A 23,942-nucleotide genomic window follows, 5' to 3' on the forward strand; every position below is an offset into this window, starting at 1 on the left:
GTTTTGTTACATTAAAAAATAATTGTGATTCACAGTCACTCTTTTCTTCCAAGCATCAGTAATGGAAAGCATTAAATCCTAAAACCTGGGGCTTCATATAAAAATGTAAATGAGAAATGCCTCAGAAATATTTTGTGCAGTATGTGAGAGCTTAAGGTGAGTTTAATAATGGGTCGCTACTCTAGTGAGCCTGTGAAAACAGTCGGTAGTGGCACTGCTTATTCATGATGCACTCTCCCCTAAGTGCTACAACAGTTCCTTTTGGTACTTTGGTACTTTCTTCCCAAGCTGGGTTAGTACACGCTAACAAATCACATTGCATTTTAAAAACCCCGTGATCTCATTTACACACCTGAATATTGGCTAAAAATTTCAATTTTCATATAGGATTTATTTTGTTTGTTCATGGTATGTATAATATTTATTTAACCATTGTTGTACCAATCTTTATCCATCTTGACCTACTTATTGTCTTTTGCCTACTTGAGCCTTTGATCTAGTCAGTATTTTATCATGAGGACCTCATCTTTAAATTCAATTTTCAGTTGTAGTAAGTGAGTAAGAACAATTACTGAAGTACTGCACAAAAGTTTAGATACTTTACACTTTGTAAATGAATGGATTTCCTCAGACCTTGAACCTGCACCATTTTGCGCCAACGCAAGACTGTTGGTGAGTTAATTAGAGAAGATTCATTAATTGCTGCCAACACAGTTAGTAAAATAAGAGTCTACTAAAGCTTGTAATTCTCAGACCAATGACTGTTGATTTTTTTTCCCTCATACCGATGTAAAACTTGAATCATCTTTATTTAGGCCTGTTCGTAGTTCTGCAGACACAACATATCATCATTTTATTTAAAACAAAAATAAAGTATAATGTTCTCAAATGAAATGGCTATCCTCTTTCTTGACAATTTGAAAAGAAGGTATTTAAAAAAATAATTTTTTTTGATGAGATGAGGTGTCCGGTTAAATGGAAGGCAATACAAACATGCTTAATCACCACCACGGAGGCATGTTTTTGTACAGTGTACATGTTCAAGTTCACAACCATTATGATACAGCATTATTATTAATATAAAATATTTTCCTCTGACATGTGGTGGAAATATTCAAGTAAAGTACAAGTCCCTGAAAACGGTTCTTAAGTAATTTCGTTTCCACCACACCGGATTTCCTGCTTCCCAGCATCAGTCCACCGTCACTACCGCCATCTAGCGGCCAATCTAGAGAAAGCAACGTGATGACGTTTCACCCGCGACACGCAAAAAGCCTCGCCACAGTCACGCGCCAGTCGCAGCGGTCGCGTTGATCAACTAACGATAAACTTCTCGTCGAGGTCCCTTCAGACGTGCTGAAAGTTTGAACTGAACAAAGAGTCCCCGGCGGTCTGACGGCGGGAGGACAGCAGGAGACCGCCATGTAGCTGGAGCGGAAGAATGAGCGGTCAGCGGAGAGACGACTGCTCGACGCAGCAGGAAAACGAACTGGAAGCTCTCGCGTCGATCTTCGGAGATGATTTCCGGGACCTGCGGGACGAGGATCCCTGGAAGGTAGCGAGGCCTCCTGCGGAGAGCGGATACGGAGCTGAGAGTTGACCCGTGTTGTTGTTGTTGTTGTTGTTGTTGTTTGAGGCTGCTTTGACTTGGCTTCCAGGTTAAAAGGCCCCCGGAGGTGTTCCTCTGCCTGCGGCCCAACGGCCTCAACCACGGGCAGGCATGCTACGTGACCGTGGACCTGCAGGTCAGATGTCCTCCGACATATCCAGACCAGTGAGTACTGACCTCTGACCCTGTACGCGCACTGAACGTGACCAGCTGCTCCAAACCCTCCAAGTCTGTAGGTTAAAAAAAAAAATCACTTGTTCCACTCTCTCTTTTAGTTAAAGCATCAAAAGGATAAAAAAAAAACAGGATCGATAGGTTCTGATCAAATAAAATAAACACGCATGCAAATCTCTTTGGGAATTAAAAAAAACCCACATAATTATTGCAGGGAGGCAAATGTTTGAGCGCATGATGGGTATGGACGACAGCAAATACAAACAGCTGGATGTCTGGTGACTCCTGTCACACAAGTTAGACGTCGGAGCTCACAATCTCAAACATAACTCAATAAATACGGATATATTCCCACTAACAAATATTCCAACGTGCTTACAGTCTCGAAGCAATTGATGGCGGTTTCATCCACGTAAGCTCACATGGTTAGAAAGAAACTGTGGCTCCAGGGTGAGTTTCTGCACAAAAAGATCCAGTTAGATTTAGTTTATTTATGGTGTAAAATCACGACGGAGCATCGTCCCGATACACTTTTACAAAACCCCACGGTGAGATATAGCGGTAGAATAAGTGACCACAGGTGTGTCATCTGACTCGTATCGTTTGGGCACCGACAGGCCTCCGGAGCTGGAGCTGAAGAATGCCAAAGGCCTCTCAAACGAGAACCTCCAGAACCTGCAGAGTGAACTCACCAAGCTGGCAGCAGGGCGATGTGGGGAGGTGAGGCTGCACACACACACACACACACACACACACACACACACACACACACACACACACACACACACACACACACACACACACACACACACACACACACACACTCTCTCTGCTGCTAACTCTTCCACCTCTCTCCACTCAGGTGATGATTTACGAGCTAGCGGACCACGTCCTGGGCTTCCTGAGCGAGCACAACAAGCCTCCGTCCCGCTCCTTCCACGAGGAGATGCTGAAGAACCAGCGCAGGCAGGAGGAGAAACGAGCCCTGGAGAAGCAGCAGAAGATGGACCAGCAGCGCAAGCAGGAGGAGGACATGGTGAGGAGGAGACGCGCAACCGATTTCCTGCCTGAATTTCTGTTTTGATCTGAGATTGTGCTGTAATGAGGCTTAAAGGAGATTTGTCAAGAAGCAGAAAACCTCAGCATTGATTTATAAGTCGACAACTCACCAGATATATTGTACTTTATTTGACTGTAACCGATCTAACCACACACACACACACAAAAAACAACTTTCTAGACATTCAATATGACAACGTTTTCTACTTCCTCAAGTAGGTGCCACTTTTTGACTGCATTTACCTAAATCTGTCATTCTTGTAGGAAAAAGAGATCATGGCTGAAATCCAAAGACGGGAGGAGGAGAAGCGAGAGGAAAAGAGAAGAAAGGAAATCGCCAAGCAGGTCTTTGTGCTGTAGTTTATCTGCTGTTAGCTGCAGTCAAACATGTAGAGTTTCTATTGTATCACCTGCAGAACAAACACAGGAACCCAAACGGTGGTGTAAGTTTACTTTTTTTGTCCACAGGAGCGACTTGAGAGCATTGAGCACTCCGCCAGCGTGTTGGGGAGGAGCCCGCCCAGCCCCGGTGGAGCTACTCCGGACCTGTCTGAAGCCAGGAGGGCAGTCGGTAACCGCCGTCGGACTACCTCAACCACACGCCACAGGTCGGACACATTCACAGCATTTACAAATACTAGAAAATGTTTGCCGTGTTCAACGAATGTCGTGATAAATGTATGTTTTCCCAGACGTGACACGGTTAATGAAGACAACCAGCGCCCTCAGGAGCTTCTTCACTTCAACAGCAGCACTTTTGGAGAACTTGTTGTCCACAGAGGGAAAAGTTTAGGTGAGACGACGCTGCCGGTCTGCTTCGATGTTGCTCAAACCCGTCTCGGTAAACCATGCGTACGTTTGCGTCGTTTGTTTTTCGCACAGGTGCGAGCGAGCGGCTCGGCCGTAGCGTTTATTACGGATTCGAGACGAACTCGGGAGACTTCGCTGTGATCTACGAGTGGTCGTTGCAGTGGAGCAAGACGATGGGCAAGTTCTTCACCAGCCAGGAGAAAGGAAAGATCGAGAACTACAAAAAGCAGGCGAGTAGGAATTATTAAGAATTTAGTGGGTCGGTGATGTATTTCACTCTTTAAGAGCTGTAATGCTTCTGAAACCATTAACACACTTGCCGGAGACGATCTCACACTTACACTTTAAATTCTGTGCAGATCCACGGGGCAGAAAATGAGTTCAACTCCCTCCTGCGGCTGGATCATCCAAACCTGGTGCATTACACGGCGCTGAGCTCCACGGAGAAGGACGACTGCCTCGTGGTCGACCTGCTGGTGGAGCACGTAGCTGGGATCAACCTGAACCAAAGCTTCACCACCCACACCCCGATGCCCCTGGACAAACTGTGCCTCTACACGGGCCAGCTGCTGGCCGCTCTCGACTACCTTCACTCCAACTCCGTGGTCCACAAACAGCTGGGGGCCTCCAGCGTGCTGGTGGACTCTCAGGGCAACGTTCGCCTGACCGATTACAGCCTGTCGAAAAGATTCGGCGACATCTGCAAAGAGGATATTTTTGAGCAGGCCCACGTGCGCTTCTCGGAGGACACGGTGATGCCGACGAAAACGGGCAAAAAAGGGGACGTGTGGAACCTGGGGCTGATGCTGCTGGGGCTGAGTCAGGGCAAAGAGGTGAAGGAATATCCCGTGACGGTCCCGGCCAGTCTGCCTGCAGACTTCCAGGATTTCCTCAACAAGTATGTATGGATTGCAGCCATTTTCATTCATCCCTCTATATTCATCCCACCGTTTAACAGTGAAAAATGCTCGTCACAATATCATATAGACAAATATAAGATCGTCAGATTTGTTGCCTGCTATACTGTCTTTGTGTTGTAGGTGTGTTTGCCTGACGGATGCTGAACGTTGGACGACTCAGCAGCTCTTGGAGCATTCTTTCCTCAAACCTCCTTCACCCAAAAACCTGCCACAGTTCCATGATAACAGCCCAGAAGGTGATACGTACCTCAGTGCACTATATGCACACAAGTTGGACAAAATAATAGAAAATTATTTATTTTTATATGAACATGCAAAATCTCATACAAGCAATTTAGTTGGATCATAACAGCTACACAGATAAAGAATATAATGTATGAAATAAATACGTTTACACTTAAACGCTTGCTTATTAGTCCGAAATATAGAAATATTCTCCCTGTGACATAAACCAGAGAAAAATAGCAAGTACGCACATCTAAGGAGGCATTAACGGTGAAATATCTGACATTTATCTTTATCTTCTTTTGCCTTGTTTGTCATTTCCCAGATCTGGCCGAGGACTTTGCGTCGTCGGTTATTCCCCGGAGTCACATCCTCAACGCTCCCTTCAGTTCGGGGCTGGAGAGGCAGTTTTCCCGCTACTTCAATGAGTTTGAGGAACTGCAGCTTCTTGGAAAAGGAGCCTTTGGTGCTGTAATTAAAGTAGGCTGCACTTTCCCCCCCTCATGTGTGCTTTATTGAGAGATAACATCACGCCAGCAAGAAAATGGATGTTTGTTCCCTTTTGTTTCTCGTCCAGGTCCAGAACAAACTAGACGGTTGCTACTACGCTGTGAAACGCATCCAGGTGAACCCGGCCAGTAAGCAGTTCAGGCGGATCAAAGGCGAAGTGACGCTGCTGTCGCGTCTGAACCACGAGAACATCGTCCGCTACTACAACGCGTGGATTGAGCGGCACGAGATGCCGTCCACGGAAGTGCTGAGCAACACCGACAGCTCCGAGCCTCCGAGCGTGGCCGACAAGCTGCCTCGGCGCAGCGATCCGCCGTGCCGCCTCAACACTCTCGGTCTCCCTGACAACGTGGAGGACGTGGCGCCGCCTCCGGCCCTGTCCAGCTCTGTGGAGTGGTCCACCACCATCGAGAAGTCCTCCAGCGCCAAGTGCAGCGGACACCAATCCAGTGACGATGAGGACGACGAGGAAGACGTATTTGGTGCCTCTTTTTTGTAAGTTATTGTTTCTTCTTTTTTTTTTTTTTATTGTTCTCTTATTCCCACTTGAACAATTGATGCATCTCCATTTAAAAAAAAAAAATGTTTAGGCCATTGGATAGCGACTCGGGGAGTGACATCATCTTTGATAACGGTGATGAAAGCACAGACGAGATGTCACAGGTTGGAATATTTTCCCTTCATCAACTCTTCACTTTGTGTTTGTGAGTTTCAGTGCAACAAACTCATGCCCACTCCTCCTCCTCCTCCTCCTCCTCCCCCTCCTCCCCACCGCCCTCCTCCTCCTCCCCCCACAGGTTGAGTCCAGCAAAAGGCCAGCAACAGACACAACGGAGAGCTCAGACTTGGATCGACATCTCCTTATAGCACATTACTTGTACATTCAAGTAAGCTTCTCCCCCGTGTGCTCCACTCTACCCACTAAACCTCTCGGCTTTACATGTCACTCAACGCTTTGTACTCCCGACAGATGGAATACTGTGAAAAGAGCACTTTAAGAGACACGATAGATCAGGGCCTGCACCAGGACCAGACTCGGCTATGGAGACTGTTCAGGGAGATACTGGATGGCCTCGCTTACATCCATGAGCAGGTGTGATCCTTGCGTATCTACTGCATGAAGATTATGAACCAAGCCACGCTTTTAATCACTCATGACGCTCCTCTCTTTTAGGGCATGATTCACAGGGACTTGAAGCCCGTCAACATCTTCCTTGACTCGCAGGACCATGTAAAGATCGGAGACTTCGGCCTGGCCACGGACCATCCCGCTAACGTGGTACGCATAACTCTTCACGGCTGCATTGGTTGAAATTGTGTAAAACTATGCTCTGTTTTCAAATTAACGTGTTTTTGTGCCCCTCAATAAATACTCTGATTCTTCTGTCCAGCAGCAGCGTGAGAAAGAATCACTTTGTTCAGGAACAGCTGTTAAAGACAGTTTATTTCTCTCAGGCTGCAGGTAACATCGAGGTGGACGAGAGCGGCTCTGCAGTGATGTCCAAACCAGATCCAACAGGTACAGAGAGTTTGAATATACAGAATTCATATCACACTGAACCTGTTGATGGCTGTAAGGGTTGATATTCACGTCCTTCCCCGACACTCTGCTTCTGCATCACCGTCTCCAGGTAACATGACAGGCATGGTTGGCACTGCCCTCTACGTCAGTCCAGAGGTTCAAGGAAATACAAAAGCCACCTACAACCAAGTGAGAATTTTAAATTCACGTTACTGGCCTAATAGAGAATAATTAAACCTCGTTGCCTCTGTATGACTTTTGTTTGTGTTTTTAATGCTTCCTCTTCGTGGTTCTGTCCACAGAAAGTTGACCTGTTCAGCCTGGGCATCATCCTCTTTGAGATGTCCTACCGGCCGATGACCACCGGGGCCGAGCGCATCTCCGTCCTCAGCCAGCTGCGTGTGGTATGTCCACGTTGGGGCTCTCACAAGAAGTAATTTGAGCCGTGACTGGCTTCTTACTTATCTTCTTTTTCCTGCTGCAGGAGCCCATGTTCTTCCCCGAGGACTTCACTGCACATGAGCAAGGAACACAGGTGAGGACAAACGTAGCACAATGTTGGACATGAATGTTTTTCCTCCTTGTTTTGAAAATCCCCAGTCTAACGCTGTGTCTGTCAGAGGAAGGTGATCGAGTGGCTGCTGAAACACGACCCGGCCCTTCGGCCCACCACTCAGGAGCTGCTGAAGAGCGAGCTGCTGCCTCCGCCTCAGATGGAGGAGTCAGAGCTGCATGAGGTGCTGCAGCACACCATGGCCAATATCAACGGCAAGGCCTACCGCACCATGGTGGGCCAGCTGTTCGCCCAGTACACCTCACCGGTCATGGACTACACGTACGACATAGACCTGCACAAGGTGAAGCGCTACCCGAGTCGACCGAGCTTTACACAGTAGATTGTGTTGAATTGTTTTTACGTGTGGACATATTAAACCAGTTCATAGGATTTCAATTAAATCATATTGAGAAGTTGGTACAAAATAAAGCCAAGAGCAAGTTTCCATTTTAGAGACATTTTACATAGTTTGAAGCCAAAGTTATGAATCTGACATGAAAATTCAAAGATTGAATTTAATAATTTTATCTTATAAATAGAGGGACAATTTTTTTTTTAAAGCAGCAGTGGTCCCTTTTATTTTAGTAAGAAATATAAAACTATAGAACACTTTTAGATATGTGGTGAACAAAAAAAAGAAGCTATTAATTACTTTTAAAACACAAACTCATCCTACTCTAGTTTTGTGTCATCTGTAGTTCAGATCGGCTGCTTGTCAGTGAAAATCCTCGTCGTCCACCTCTTTACCTCTAGATGGCACTGCAGGGACGTGAATGGCTGCACCAGCCATGCTCTCTCCTCTGTGCAGCCTCTCTCATCTGGTCTATATAACCGACTAGCAGAGGGTCTGTTAGTGCTTAATCAATGTCCCCTGATCCCTAACAGAGGCTGTTTGTTTGCTCTCCCTCCAGGGCAGCTTCAGCTTCAACAGTGCCAAATTACACCAACATGTGTACGAAACAATCATCAGGATCTTCAAGAAGCACGGTGAGTACACTGCTCTGGTTTAACATGCATGTGCGTGTGAGCTTTTGTTGACTCCGCTGCCAACCGCTTGGACTCGTGACCCGCTGCGAGCCCGTTTCAGGCATCCCAACATCTGCTCAGAGAGGCAGCTGAACAATAAATGCTCTGTTGGGCAGCGCAGCCTCTGTGCAGGTGTGAGTGTTGTTTCTGTGCACAGTGCTGATGATGTCCAGCTGTAGTTATTTGTTTATGCTCAGCTTGTATCTGCTCACATACATCAGTTGTCTCGGGGTGAGTGTCATATTATCTTATGCAGATGTAACCGTAATACTGGATGTTTGTGTTCAGGCGCGGTGCGTCTTCAGACCCCGCTGCTCCTCCCCAGAAACAGGAAGCTGTACGATGGCAGCGAGCTCCCCTGCTTCATGGACCACAGCGGAATGCTGGTTACACTGCCCTATGACCTTCGCGTGAGTTTAACGCACACACACACACACACACACACACGCACACACGTGCGCGCACACCCAGCATGTCCACACTCGCACAAAAACACAAATTATCCAAGTATTTGCATCAGGACATGCAAACACACAAACACACCGTGTGAGGCTGCAATCAGCAGCCGCCTGGAGATCCTGCTGCCTCAGGAAACCCAGAGGACCGAATGCTTGTTTCCACACTGTTGATTGATTACAGCCTTGCGTGTGCTGCCTTTACTGTCATTAGACAAGTGCACCCAATGTCTCTGTTCTTGTTTTCACTTTTAGATGGCGTTTGCGAGATTCGTTGCCCGCAATAACGTGACCCACCTGAAGAGGTAAAGTGACGCTGATAAATGATTCCATACATGTTTTATGCCAACGATGGTTTGTTATTTGTTCAATAATTACGATAATAATGTTTTGAGATATTTATATATTAGGAAATTGTGTGCAATTGTGCTTAAATTCAAAACTTGTGTGTATCTTCTTTTATTTCCCTAAAAGATCTTTGAAGTTATGATGTCGTTGTCATGAAACCTCAAACTCTAGTATTTCTTTATTGTATACATGTTAAGTTATATGATATTAAGTCAATTCTCCATCAACTGAAGCTCCCTTGGACCGTCGTATCAGGACCAGGACTGAATCTCTATGTTGGTCACATTAGATTTGACGTCACCTCAGTAAACCTCAGAAGTAGATGAACTGCAGTTGTGTGAATCTACAGTATGTTGACTCGATGGTTAGCAGAAGTGATCCTTTTTTCTTTCTTTTTTTTCTGTCTGTTGAGAAACCTGACTCTCGTGTGTGTGTGTGTGTGTGTGTGTGTGTGTGTGTGTGTGTGTGTGTGTGTGTGTGTGTGTGTGTGTGTGTGTGTGTGTGTGTCTGTCTCTCTCTCCGTATCTTTCTCAAGGTATAGCCTTGAGCGTGTGTTTCGGGCGAGGAAGCTGGACCGCGCACACCCGAGGGAGCTTCTGGAGTGTTCCTTTGACATCATCACAACAGGCACCAACAGCCTGCTGCCTGATGCAGAGGCCATTTACACCATCTCTGAAATAATCCAGGAATTCCCTGCAGTTCAGGTTATACACGCACGCACGCACGCACACACACACACACACACACACACACACACACACACACACACACACACACACACAAACTGCTTGTATTTTAATTAGTCCACTGAGACAACAGTATGTGCTTTACTTGTGATTCTCATTCAGACATGAGAATGGGCTGCATGTATGATTGTTCTTTATTTCCCTTCGAATTCCATCAGCTCAACCTGAACAGTCGTTTTTTTCCTCTGTACTTCCCACTCACATTCCTAACATACCAAAGCGTGTGTAATCCTGACGGATTTACACCGTATTTATTGTTTACGTAGTAAATCTGTTATGCGCAGCTCTGTCCACTTCCTTCCCTCCCTTCCAGTACAATCCATTTCCTGTCCACATCCATATCGGAGCTGCGTCAGTCTCCTGTCGCAGCTCTCTTTGCATGCTTCAGGAACCAAGTCAACCTTGAGTCTGGCCTCTAGTTCATCCCTCGTAGATCCTGTTTCTGATCCTCTTCACCACCCAGGTCTTTATGTGAAAGCTTTTAAGAATATGCGAGTCAGACAGAATGAAAGAGCAGCTGGGCAGGACGGTCATTATTCACCGAGGTGCTCGTTGTACGCCGGTGCTCTTGGTATTGACTGTAATTGTTGCTGCGAGGGTTAAAGGTGTGTTTGTGACCTGCAGGAACGGAACTATAACATCTATCTAAACCACACCAGCTTGTTGAAGGCCATCCTCCTCCACAGCGGGGTCCCGGAGGACAGACTGAGGCAGGTCTCCAACATACTTTCCGATGCCATGGTCAGTGCAGGTCACGTTACACATGCTGTCCACATTGCCTGTCTGTCACTGAACATATGCAGTAGTGTTCTTGGCAAATTGAGCAGAGGTAACGTTTTTATTGCCCTTTTTTTTTCTTTTTTTTTCTGCATCTGTTCCAGAGCGAGAAACTCACCAAACGTGAGGTGGAGGCAAAGTTCTGCAACTTGTCACTGTCGACCAACAGTGTGAGTGTCCAGCGGGTGCATTGATCTCCTGTAACAATACAAACTCCTGCAGCAGCACGCTTGTACTCGCTCATACACATCGAGAACTCTCCTCATCTCTTGCGCTCAGTTGCAGACACTGTACAAGTACATCGGACAGAAGGGGAGTTTACAGGAGCTCACGCCACTGCTGACATCGCTCACCAAGCAGAAGACGGCCGTCACCCAGTTGGCCAAACAGGGTCTCAAAGACCTGGAGGAGCTCACCGTGCTGCTGCGCAGACTTGGAGTTAAACTTCAGGTAATTTGGATTCTGTTTTTAGGAAGAGCTACTGTGTGGATGTTTTTTTTTATTATTAATACAGATGTTTCCCTTTTTATAGGTGGTGATCAATTTGGGATTAGTGTACAAGGTGCAACACCACTCCGGAGTTATCTTCCAGTTTGTGGCTTTCATCAAGAAACGCAAGCGAACCATACCAGATATAGTGGCTGCAGGAGGACGCTATGACCACCTGGTAGGTTTTACCGTCACTCATCCACGTTCCACATGTTAAAACCAATACAAAAAAAAAACTAGTTTACAATCTGCAGCCATTTATTTAAAAAATGTAGGCAGAACTTTTCCTTCCCCGTATGCAATGCATGTGAACCATATTTTTTTCCATCTCACATTCTGCAGCTCGTCGGTCTGCCTTTCATTAAGTCCATATGAAGCCGTGTTGGTGTTGCAACCTACTCTTGTGTCTTTATGTGGTTTCTTCTCTGTTCTACTAGATCCTGGAATTTCGAGGGCCAGCGTCCACAGCGCCTGTCCCCAACGCAGTGGGGGCCAGTGTGGCCTTGGACAAAGTCTGTGCTGCTATGGCCAACATGGAGGAGCCGGTGAGATAGATCCCTGTGTGTGTGTGTGTGTGTGTGTGTGTGTGTGTGTGTGTGTGTGTGTGTGTGTGTGTGTGTGTGTGTGTGTGTGTGTGTGTGTGTGTTTGACAGACATTTTTAATTATTATAATACAGGAGCAGCAGGCAGAGTTTCATACTTAATGATGCCTTATTGCAGCAGTCGACCGCCACACAGCCAATTTTAGAAACATCCTAATAACTATGATCACTCTTGACTCCATGGAGTTATTTTTGGAGACGCATCATTTTCTATTGTTTAGATTCAGTCTGTGCAAAGATGTGCCCTGGAAACTTCCTGTCGGTCTGAAGATTGACTTATTACACGCATCTTTTTTTTGACTGCAGTTCTTTTCTTTCTATAATATTCGAATGCATTTGTGGCCTTGTTGTGGGGTGTGATGAGAGGTGTTGTTTGCGTCAGCTGACAGTGAGCTCCTGCGATGCACTGGTGGTGCCGGTGGGGCATTCGTCGATGTCCAGAGCTATCAATGTGGTCCAGAAGCTGTGGAGCACCGGCGTCTCCACCGACATCGCCTACGACATCTCACAGGTGAGCAGCCTGGAACTACAAAACATGCAAGTAACTAACTTTTTAACATGTATGATGTTCATCATGAGAACCCAAATGTAATATCAATTTATTTATTTCAGTGATTGGCCAAAAGATGGCGCTGCATTTGTGGAGAAAGCCTCACTGAAAATATTATATGTATATATATATATATATATATATATATATATATATATATATACTATACTGTTACTTCTGGACCTGTGAGGGGAGAAAAACAAAATATATGCAGCGTACAGTGCATGCAGACGTTTAAGCAGAATTTCAGTGAGCATGTGTTCAGCCTCTAATAATTATGTACCTGAGCCCTCATGTTTGTCTAAATTCAACAATATTGCAGATTTCTTACATTTCTGAGTAGATAAATGAAATCATCATGTAAGATGGGTGACCCCCCCCCCCCCTCATACTTTCTTGTCCTGCAGTACCCTCATCCCTCCCACAGAGGGCAACACCTGACTTCCTTTCTTGAGGACTCGAGCTCTTCTGTCAGCAACAGACTTGTCTTGGCAGCATCACAAATAGTAAATATCCTCAAAGATGAGCTGCGCTTTTGCGGTAGCATTTGAAAGAGGCTTTACTGACCATATTGGGACAACACGACACAATAATTGACTCCATGTCAGTTGTATGTGAGACATACTTCCAACAAAGTTTTTTTCTTTAATGACTTCTTGTTTGCAGTACTGTGATCGGAGGGATAACCCAGCTGAGTTCAGCCCCTTCAAAGTGAAGCTATTTTATCCTCTGGTCCCAAACGTCTGATGCCATGCCTCCGTCACATTCTTCATGTTTATGAGACAAACTGATCTCAGCCCTGTTTGTGTGCTCGGCCTCCCTGGCACGGCCACGTGCCCACATCTCTGCTGTTTGCCTCCTTTAATCTTTATAACTTATTGTTGTCTTAACTTTCCACTTCTGCTTTAATGAGCTTCATTGTCTGTTGTACTGGCACGAGTGTCGGCCACCCTCATCCCCCCCCCCACACCTCCTTCCAGAGTCAAAGAAGTAATTAGGGAAGTTTGGGTTTGGCTGAAAACAAGCAGCATTAAGTTCCAAAGCATCAAGAGTGTTTTAAGAGTGTTTTTGTCCAGTATGTGTGCAGGCCGGTGCCGTGACCAGTGGAGAGGTGGTGAGAACACCTTGTTCAGACACCCATCACTCCCCCTCGCTACACTTTTACTTAACACTGCTCACATGCCGACAGAATCTGCAGCTTTAATTCATCGTCAGGAGACGGTTAGCTCTCTTTTAGCTTTTATTAGCCAAATATGGTTAAAAAAAAAAAATCCCTTCCTCAAGGTGGCGAGCTGCCCGTCCGTCTCCAGGCAGTAGCTTACCTTTGACATAATTTGATCTGTCAGTGAGAAGGTTATATGAAAGGAGGAAGTGTAAAAGCTTACATGATGACAAGTGACACACACACACACCCTTGCGGTACACTGCAGGGTTTGTTCTGCACCGCCGCTAGCTCGTCCAGCAGAGGAGCCCAACTGAATTTAATGAGAATAAATTGGGCCGACGCAGAAGCATGCGTACATGCTCACCGTCATGGTCCAACGCATCACCTGAATGTACGTCGGTTTTGGTCGCGAGTCCTCGGCTCTTCTTGTTCCAAGCAAAACTCTACTTAAAATGAATGACTGCCGCAATAGAGGAATATTTTGGCCACGATCCAGTGTTCCCTGAGGAAGATTTTCTTACCTTCGTGGTTCAGCCGAGCGAGATCTCAACCATGTGGTTTAGTTACTCTTTCAGCAAACACATCAGTCACAGTTTAAATGAGAGACTTTGATACTTTATGTAATTGCTGAAAAGTCTCCAAGCTTAATTTATAAGGGATCAATGAAAGAAGATGAGTTTTTAAGGACTGCAGCTTTCTATCCTGACCGATCCCCTCAACAGCCCTCAAGCCCAAACAGTGAAAGCTGGTACGCCAGATTTCCACTGTTGTAGTCGAGGTGTTTGCATGTTGTGATGATGAAAACACCCACGTGGTGTCACAAAAGGTTGCTCGAGTTACACCTTCAAATCAACTCTTACCGTGTCTTGACTAATTGATCTTTTTGTCATCTTGGTGTGTTCAGTCTCAGGAGACGCTGTTGGAGCACTGCAGGCTGTCCGGCATCACCTGCATGGTCCTCGTCTCTGACAAAGAGGGAAACTACGTGAAGGTAAACCAGCACTGCAGCATATTCTTACCTATCCAGAGAAATCCTTTGACATCTAATTTCCATGCACACGGTAGCAACATACTTGGCTTCAGAACGAACACATTTTAAGTCGACTGTATGTTCCTCGCTATAAAAAGCAGCTTTTAGCTTTTTCTCAGACAGAGACATGTAAAAGTCATGATCTGTCCTCAGGTAAAATCCTTTGAGAAGGACAGGCAGTCTGAAAAACGGATTCCTGAGTCGGACTTGGTGGACCACATCATTCAGAAATGTCGGACCAAATTCTCTGACGAGAGAAACATCAGGTAAAGAAATAACATGCTGCTCAAATGTCTGTGAAAGACGTGAAGGGTTACTTCTTATAAATATTGTCTTTGTGCCCCCCCCCCCTCCCAGCAGAGAAATCTCTGAAAGCATGACTCTTCAGAACCCCAAAGGATCTCTGCTCAACAACACCGGTACTGTGCTCACCCCCATCCGATCACCACCATACGCTACATATGCTGCATGTTTTGCAAATGTAAAACAATCCCACTTCTGTTTTCATACAGTCGAGCTTTGACTCTCCTGACGTGTTGCACAATATGTGTTATCTGTGAAGTATTTAATATGGTGTCGCATTAACCCAGAGAGACGTACAGATCGCGCTGCAGAAGAATAAGTTCAAGTGTAAAGTTTCACACCAGTTCTGACACACACACACACACACACACACACACTAATTAAACAGTTGAACAAGGGCACTTTTCATCTGATTGGAGCCAGTTTGTGGCTTCGAGGTGTGATTAAATGTTGGATATGGGACGTTTTAAAAAGTCTTATAATTGGATGAAATGTGAAAATGGTGCTTTTTTGGGGGGGTGGGGGGTCTCCAGGCTCCTCAGAGCAACATGGAAGCAGCGGGACCACCAACATGAATGTGAACGTCATCGGCCCGGAGAAAGTTTCTGCAAGTATTCGACGACGCTATGAGACGCAGGTCATCGACGCACACACACACACACACACACACACACACACACACACACACACACACACACACACACACACACACACACACACACACACACACACACACACACACACACACACACTTTCTCTTCATTTATGTCGTCAGAAATTTAATACAACAATTTAGAGTTTTTTTTTTTAATCTCACTCACAATTTTCTGTGTACATCTTTAATTCTGTCATTTAGTTTCCCATCGGTCCATCAGCATCTGCTGTCTCACCTTTACTGTTTTCCAATGACCACTAGTTACATTGACAACTTATGTGCTAGAAAACATAGTGTTAGGCACTATTAAGCTTACATTACTATTCTGATGTCCTTTTATTCATGACTTGAAGGAATTAATTTGCTTTCTGATTTGTGGCTGCTCCTGCCCAGCACAACATTTCTCTGCTTGTGATTTGTGCAACACCCGTCCAGAGTACTGCTGTGCTGCCGGTTGACGATTTTAAACCAATCTATAACCTTTTATGGGTTTTGTATTGGTTAAAGCTGTGATGCTGTTTTCACAATTTTATTCAAGGCTCTTGTGTTATTTGCAGCTCTGTTATAGGAGCATACTTACAGCAGAGTGGAGTCTTGGGGAGTTTCTGGAGTTACTATAGTGAGATTAGAGAAACAACTGCATTCCTTTCTATTAGATTATTAGTAGCCACTCCGTCACCGTCTGTTCTTCTACATGTGTCTTTGCGTGTCTATCTTAAACATTGGAGCGTTTGTCATTAAGAATAATAACTCAAAGCCACGCCAGAGGGTGTGTCTATGAAAAGACTGCTTGAGAAGATTTATTTTATTTTTTTCCCCCCCAGCTGATCTGTTTTGATCATGAGAACGATTATTATTTGCTTCCACCCTTTTCCATTTCTTTCATATTTTGTTTTCCCTTTGTTGTCTTGCTCACTCTCTCTTTCTCCGTCTCTCTCTTCCAGATCCAAACCAGATTACAGAATCTTAGTAGCAATTTGCAGAACAAGAGCAGTGACATTGAGGTTCTGGCAGTAAGTCATTTATTTGTTTACCCCCTTTTATCCCTCCAAATCACCCCCCACACCCTCCACCCCTTTTTATTTTTTGCTCTCCCACCTTATCTGTTCAATTCATGTGTGAAATCGCAGAGCAAGGAAAAGAGCATTTGATAGCTAAAACAACAAACATCACAGGCAGCAGCTCCTTTTATAGTTATTAAATCCCCTTCTAGGCGTAAGATGGCTGTGAATCCATTCCAGTTATTACAGAACAATGAACACTAAACAGAAGGCAGCCAGCATGCCATTTGTTTGGGGTTGGGGGAGGACGTAAATGGCCGCCACATATTGAGTTTATTTGTGGTCGAGTTGTAGATTTACAGCCAGATATTGTAAATGTAAATCCTCCCTGCTTGTCTTATTTACAATGTCGCTGCAAATACATTTGTCATCTGATGGGATCTGGACCGCATCACTGATGCAACAGTAAATATGAGTTATTGAAACATAACGGGCATGATCACCTTGATGCCGGTAAGCTGTTACACAGGCCTGTGAGTCTTCATCGTTGCATGTCGGCAGCCTGTTTGTCTATCAGTCAGACTGGAACACGTGAACCCAGGAGGCCATTAGCTTCCAATAGAACCGCAGAGTACTTTCAGGCCTGCTGATAGCATCGAGGAAATGGAATTATATTTACTTTTCTCGTGTTAGACCATCTTATGATAGAAGAATTACACAACCTGTTGGGCAGCAGGTCCAACGGTTCATATGTTTGCCTCGACATTGAATGCGGTATTTGACTAGCTTGTCAAAATGTGTGCAGCCTGTTGAATTGTTGCAGACTCTGTTGTGCAGCTCTGCTTGTTTTTGATCCACAGGTAGACCTGCAGAAGGAAACGCTGATCAACTTCCTGTCTCTGGAGGTTCGTTCAAGCTACAAGCTCCTTCAAAAACACGGCAGAGTTAATAAAAGGCTGCGTCCCAATGAAGGTGGGAGGGGGGGGTGGAAAAGAACAGCCGGTGGAGGTCAAGATCCCAGACAGGAAGAGGGGATCCCGGCTCCTTCCTTACAGTCCTGTGTGATGAGGAGTGCAGTGAGGGAACACCCCTTCCCTTTTCCACGGCCAGGGAGACCCGAGAGTCTTCGCACTCCTTTAACAAGGCTCATTTTGTGACCACGTGCACCTCGGTTAACAAAACGCTCTTAGGAGGTGTTTATATTCACATTCCAAACTTCTTACCGAGACTTTGCTCATAAAATTCCAGGTTCACTTCATCGAGGATTAAAAAAAAAAAAAAAATTATATTACGAAGAAACATGAAGAAAGCTGGAAAATGCTCTTAACACCGCTGTTATATAAGCAAAGGCCTTCACTGTAAATGAATGGGCCACCTATACAATGTCAAAGACAAACACATTCAGTATATAAAAGCCGAGACAATTCACAGTGTGTATAATCAGGCTGGCAGGAAGGGCCTGTTTTAAATATGGCAAATTACCCCGACGTCACACCAGAAACCAGAGAGATCTATAAACCCTGTGCTGCTTTGTGGCTTCGCTGCACTTGACATGCAAAAATATACTGCAGATGAAAAACATCATTCATGCCTGCAAAACGCTGTCTGCTTTTTGATTCTGAAGCCTGTTAACAAACACGAAGAACACGACACTCATTGAGGCTTTTTGTTGGTATTGTAAAAAATAAATCTGTTCCAGGCTTTGCTTTTGTTTTTGTTTTTCTGTGACCTCGCCATCGTACTCTCGTTTGAACTCCCGCTCTCGTTGTTTTGTTCCAGTTTGAGAGTGAAGAGCAGTTCAACAGCAGCGTGAAGACTCTGCTGTCTCATCTCCCCAAACAGCGCTACCTGAAGTCCATCTGCGACGAGATCCACCACTTCAAGATTACAAAAAGGTGCGCGGGTGGAAGTCGGGGGGGTTTGTTTAACTTTAAAGTTTCACGTTATCAGCTTTATCAACATTTAGTTTCTTCCTGAGAAGTGTAGCTAACAATTATCTCATTTAGTAATAATAATGATAATGTAAGAATATACATGTTATATAATATATATATAAATGTAATGTTAACTGTATTCAGTTTATGAAATTAGTGTGTTAATATGCCAACTTTAAACTAACTTAGTCAGCTAAATTCTACGTTCAGATGTTCAGCAGATCTAATGTTTGCCATCTTTTTAAATCATGTTAGCACCAGTAGAGAAAAATTATATTATGTACCAACTTTTGTGACGATTCATTCATTCATTTAATAGTTGTTGAGTCTTTTCACTAAAAAACAAAAATGTTCTCTTGGCTCACTCCCACACGTTTCCATACACAACTAACGTTTTCTTAAAATGAAACCTGAGGCAAACAGTGAAATATGTTAAAGACCATGTTAAAAACGAAATAAAAGGCTACAGGGCAGACCTCCTTTACAGGCAGCTGCCACTCCAAAGCTCCGGCCGGGCCGACGCGCTCCGGCTGTAACGGTGACAGTCGGTCCTTCAAAGGGAGTTGTTAGACAGATAACTGCTGCCTTGCAGAACATCAAATCCTCAGCTGATCCCATTTTTCTGAGGTGAAATCTGGAGGAGGATTTGCCTTGTTTGGTCCTCTGGTGTCTGGCTCTTAACACCCAACTTGATTGACACTGAGATTGCGATTCTAGATGGAATGGTTAATATTCCCAAGCTCCCAAGCAGAAGTTCTTTTCAAGGCCCGGGCTAAATCCTCTGTGTTTGAGTGGCCATAGAGAGCAACTCTGTGAGGGATTCAGCGGATTTTCTCTTTCATGAATGAGATGGTAACAAGTAAAATCAAAGCCTCTTTTTTCTGGCTTCCCGTTTGCCTCTCCAGAACAGTTGGTTTTAATTTCCTGTCTCTGCTTTGTGTTTAATTCGCCATTTAGGGGCTAAAAAAGACTTGACTGATAAACGAACATCACAGGCAACAACAGATATATTCAGCATGTGTTTTTATTCTTTTTAGTTTACTTTTTTTTCGTGTTGCACAGCCAACTGAGGCCAGATGAGTGGGGTAAAGGGCAAATGCAGCAGTCACCTGGCTCCAGCGGGACCGTAAACAAAACGTATCCCAGGGGGCTTTGCAGGCGCTGACCTTTCATTTGAGCCAAAACTACTGCGGGCGAGACCTGCATGAAATGAAGCCCCTGTTTCAAGTCCACAGCCATGCTGGCAGCTCGGGTTGAGCTCAGTGATCGTGTTTATATGCGGACTTCCTCACAATGACTATGCTGATGTTTAGCAGGTATTTTATCTGAGGGTGTTAACATGGTAACGTTTTCTGTGTGACGGTCATGTCATTAGTTTGTTTTGGTTGTAAAATATATGTAGTATTAGTAGTTGTAGAGTGATTTTACATGTGAGGTATTTCAGTGATCTTGATCTCTACTACGAGCTGCAGCTCTGTTACGCTGTCTCTTGTTACTTCAACAGCACCATCTTGATCTTGATCTACAGAAATCTGAAGTTCCTGGAAACCCTCTTGGCTAAATATCCTGATTTTGAGATGTTTCATTTGAAAGTCCACAATAATGTTTTGTTTTTGAGATTCATTTCAATTTTCTAACAGACAAATGCCTTCCTCTTCCAGGGTGGGTGTAGTGGTCTTATACAGCTATAAGGACGACTACTACAAGATCCTGCTGTGAAAACCAATGGATCCCGCTGGCCTGGGAGATGCTCCACTTTGCTTGAGGCTCAGTAGACTCACAGACTGTTATTTTTTTAAGCCTGGGACCTACAGAATCTGCTTCAAGGTTGAGAGATTCATGCCTTTTCCTGTTGGAAAGCGTGAGCCCCAAAGACACAAGTGATTTTCTTTGACCATGTTGAATTTTACATTTCTAATTAGCATCTGCATTGATAGAAGGAATAAATCCCTTTTCTTTCCCACATGCTGTGACTTGGTGTCTCTTCAGCCTGTTAAATATGAAGTATTACCTCATAAGCTACTTCTAAACCTTCTTGAAACTGATACTTGGTTTTTTGGGGGTTTTTTTATTGCTCAAACAGAAATTGGAAACGTTTTGAGGAGCTGTGAAAATATCTTGAAGTTCAAGTTGCGCAACTTTTGAAAGCTGTGCGTTTGTCAGTGTTTGACATATTCAAGGCCTGGGAAACCGACCTGACTGTTTGCTTTATTGATCCTTCCGGAGAAGCTTCCTCACCTTGAAATTTATTAGCAAGCTTTGCCGGACAAGTCAAAACAACAGCTCGCTCTTCTCAGGATTATTCAGGTTTCTAGCTCTGGCCGGCATGTCTTTGTGTTTTCCGGTGTTTTATTAGCCCATTGGATGGATGAGAGGTCGTCTTGCTTTTTTTTTGCGGGTACTCAAATCTCAGAGGCCCCTCCTCCCCCCTTCTGACACAACCCATCCCCGCTAACCACATCTGCTTGTGCTACCGAGATAAGAGAACGACCGTGGTAGAGCGAGAGAAACGATCAGATTTAAAAGAAACTAAAAGAAAACAAATTCCCATTTGGAGCACAAGTCCAGGACCAGATGTGCATGTGAAGCAAAAACCACCAACTGATACCATCACGGGTGACATAACTGCACTTTGGGGAGTTTTTCCCTTCAGCGCAGTTTAAGTATCTTCGGTCACTTTGGTTCACACATTTATTTTTCAAAATAAGTGTAAATGTTACAGTTTGTCATCTAGGAAACATATTTACAAGATTTGCAACAGTGAAATAAATAAGGTTGTATAGAATATAGCAGATAGAAATGGTAAATGGTCTACAATGTACAGCAGCTTTGGCTACTAAAAGTTCATTTCCTCCCCCAAAAAAAAAAAAAAAAAAAAAAAAAAAAAAAATCTCAAACTATAGTTTAGTATTAATAAATAAAGCTATGTGAAAAAATAAATAAGGTACTCTTCTGTCCTACTTATTTAAACTACTTTTTTACACTTAGAAGAACAAAGAATTGTGTAAGCTTTTACAGTCGCCTCTTCATTTTAAAGCACATAGTCAGGATTCAAACAGATACAACGAGTTACTAAAACACTTCAATAGAAATTGGTCTCTAACCAATTTTGGCATCAAAATCATCTTTGTATTGAGATATTGGCAACCAAAACATTTTCCTTTTGAAACTGCATTTTGTTTCGTAATGCTTCTGGGATTCGGTCCTTCCCAGACTGATCAGACTGGTACGGAGCCTCTTGCTGCAACAGCGTGTTCACTCGAGTGGTTTTCACATCTCTGTGTGCTTAATATGCCTATCAAATCCCTGATTAGGGTCTTTATCCCTCCAGGAATCCTGCAGGGTGTTTTTTTTTTCTAAAACACTGGCTCCAAAGAAAAGTGCTACGTGTCCTTAACACGCTCCGATGTTGTAATGTGTACCATTATGTACAGGTGTTAGCGAGCTCCCCTCATGTCTGCACAACACGTCATTCACTAGTGAGTGAAGAGCTGACGAGAACCATAACTGCACAACACAATCCGTTTCATCTCGATAATGGGTGACCTGTTTTCTTTTTTTCTTGATATGGGCTGACGGTTATTAAACGAAAACAAGATATTCACAAAGAAAATGCATTAAGGCTATAGAATTAAGGCTTTGAAAGGAGCCGTTGCTAACCATCGCTGGCATGTGTGAACAGTAGCTCCTCACACACACAGCTGTGAATGAAGCTATGAAGTGAGGCATGCTGTAAAGGACATTCCCGAGGTCCAGATGAAGCGTCTGGCACCAGTTTGTCTCCTCCAGTCAATAAAATGACATTCTACCTAGATGAACATAAGATATTTTTTGTCTTTTTCTTTTAGAGGAATTACAACCAAGTGGTGCCTTCCTTTTTGAAGGAGGCAAACTCAGAGGAGGTTGTGTGGAAAGATGATGACTATTGGCTCCTGTATTGTGCAGGAGTTTCAAGAGTGATGTCACGTATTTAATTTAATAGAAATGCGGTTTGTTGTTGGAGATTTGTTTTTTTTAAATGGAATGATTTGGGTCATTTGAAGGCAGATGCAACACTATCATTTGGGAAGCGTGTCCTTCCTGTACTGGATGAGAAAGGGGGGGAATGTTTAGACTGGACTTAAAAAATGTTTCAATCTGGCCCCACAGAGACACCCATAATAAAAACAAGAGGTGGCCAAGAACAACACTACATCTAGTACAAATACTGTAGAAATATACAAAAAAACTAAGTTGGAAAGCACACATTCTAAAGCAGGGGTTTGGATCTGGGGGTTCATATAAAGCCTGCTGACTTGCTATGATTTTGGCTGCACAACCCAATTGGATCCGACTGCATTAACAGTTCCTCTGGCCTCCCTGCTGATGACAATGATTAACTTCCATGAAGCACTTAGGAGGACAGCATCCTCCACGCCACAACTACAGCCCCAAACCCCTGGCCTAAAGCTTTTTATGCCTCTCTTATTGCCCCAAAGTTCCAGTTTTAAAAGAGGCAATAATAAGCAGTAATATTACAGTGTTCACAGTCTAAGTCTGATTCTGACAGAGGAGCCTCTCTGGCTGCCTCCTTCTCTGTTTTAAAGCAGAGCCCAGAGTGGCTGAGTCCTTTTACATGTCCATCCACCTCCACCTCCCAGCGTGTCGCTCCTCATGACATCCAAATACAGAAGAATGTGGACACATAATGAAAGAAACAGTGGTCACTTGCTTTGTCTCCTGTAGAGCATCCTCGGTTTTACTGTCACACAAAGAAAAGGGTGGGAAGAAGGCAGCGCCCAAGGTGTGTGCACGCGAACCACCTTGGATACAGCAGGCGAGAGTGGGAGGTGCTGGACAGCTCTGATGTGCAGAGTGTGACGGGGGTTGTGGAGGGTGGGCGAGGGGGTGGGGGTGGGGTCTAGCGCTGCATCCAGTCGTTGCCCATGCTCAGCTTGGCCCTGGGGATGCTCATCTTGTCCGCGCAGGAGGAGCTCATGTCCGGAGAGAAGTGGATGATGCCGCAGTCGTTCTTCACATTCTGAAATTTGTTCTCCTTGGAGGGCTCCATGTAGACCACCGAGTTCTTGTTTACGTGTTTCTTCAGGATCACTGTCTGCAGGGCAAAAAGCAAAAGAACACAAACCTTCGTTAGATTAAAGCCGTCGTTCAGTTCATAGCTATCATATGATGACAGTTTACCAATTCAGATTATCTTACACTTGTTTTTAAAGATATAGCACTTGTTAAATGACGTTGGGTTTTTTACACTACAGAGTCCATTTACTGGCAGGGATTTTATGACTGACATGACCTTGTTCCAGTTAAAAGTACAGGGCAAAGGGAACTACATTAATCCTGAAGTCATGACAGCTTTAGCACTGGTTGTGAAGCAGGAACTGGAAGATCAAGGAAAATGCCTCTTGACTTATCTGCAGTTTAACACCGCGCATACACCTATCGAGACGAGGGAGTCGGTGTAATTTAGCAGCAGAAG

General features: G+C 44.5%; 2 protein-coding genes across 4 annotated transcripts in view; one reads left to right on the forward strand and one right to left on the reverse strand.

Moving 5' to 3' along the window:
* The first annotated feature begins 1,256 nt into the window (after positions 1-1,256).
* eif2ak4 (eukaryotic translation initiation factor 2 alpha kinase 4) lies at positions 1,257-20,429 on the forward strand. 3 transcript variants are annotated; one of them, XM_069718690.1, is made up of 39 exons: positions 1,257-1,555; positions 1,659-1,774; positions 2,401-2,503; positions 2,646-2,819; positions 3,107-3,187; positions 3,311-3,450; positions 3,535-3,635; positions 3,725-3,882; positions 4,012-4,550; positions 4,693-4,808; positions 5,123-5,277; positions 5,375-5,802; positions 5,898-5,970; positions 6,105-6,194; positions 6,278-6,400; positions 6,482-6,586; positions 6,763-6,826; positions 6,939-7,018; positions 7,132-7,233; positions 7,314-7,364; positions 7,450-7,686; positions 8,297-8,372; positions 8,700-8,821; positions 9,122-9,171; positions 9,750-9,918; positions 10,585-10,701; positions 10,842-10,907; positions 11,017-11,187; positions 11,270-11,404; positions 11,664-11,771; positions 12,211-12,339; positions 14,448-14,534; positions 14,727-14,839; positions 14,931-14,992; positions 15,410-15,513; positions 16,476-16,544; positions 17,393-17,437; positions 18,312-18,427; positions 20,128-20,429. In XM_069718690.1, exons 1-39 carry the CDS (start codon positions 1,442-1,444, stop codon positions 20,183-20,185), a joined length of 4,947 nt encoding a protein of 1,648 aa, XP_069574791.1. In that variant the 5' UTR covers positions 1,257-1,441; the 3' UTR covers positions 20,186-20,429. The 3 variants fall into 3 exon arrangements, with proteins under 3 accessions (XP_069574791.1, XP_069574792.1, XP_069574793.1); XM_069718691.1 differs by having other exon boundaries at positions 14,934-14,992; XM_069718692.1 differs by having other exon boundaries at positions 9,756-9,918.
* A 714-nt stretch (positions 20,430-21,143) lies between these two features.
* The window catches only part of crim1 (cysteine rich transmembrane BMP regulator 1 (chordin-like)), a 31,439-nt gene continuing 28,640 nt past the window's right edge, over positions 21,144-23,942 (reverse strand). Inside the window, exon 15 of the mRNA XM_069718694.1 lies at positions 21,144-23,561. Within this exon, the coding sequence (XP_069574795.1) occupies positions 23,367-23,561 (195 nt within the window). The 3' untranslated portion in view covers positions 21,144-23,366. The remainder of the gene's footprint in view (positions 23,562-23,942) is intronic.

Source organism: Brachyistius frenatus, unplaced genomic scaffold (genome assembly GCF_029030835.1).
Source record: "Brachyistius frenatus isolate BFR_SWC_R1_liver_20210118 unplaced genomic scaffold, ASM2903083v1 Contig_196, whole genome shotgun sequence".
Classification (NCBI taxonomy): domain Eukaryota; kingdom Metazoa; phylum Chordata; class Actinopteri; family Embiotocidae; genus Brachyistius; species Brachyistius frenatus.

What these genes read in the sequence shown, in the direction of transcription:
- eif2ak4 (XM_069718690.1), top strand. Translation starts at nt 1,442, where the DNA reads ATGAGCGGTCAGCGGAGAGACGACTGCTCGACGCAGCAGGAAAACGAA. An exon ending in CAGGATCTTCAAGAAGCACG is followed by an intron (nt 8,373 to 8,699) that starts GTGAGTACACTG and finishes GTTTGTGTTCAG; the next exon opens with GCGCGGTGCGTCTTCAGACC. An exon ending in CACTGCCCTATGACCTTCGC is followed by an intron (nt 8,822 to 9,121) that starts GTGAGTTTAACG and finishes TTTCACTTTTAG; the next exon opens with ATGGCGTTTGCGAGATTCGT.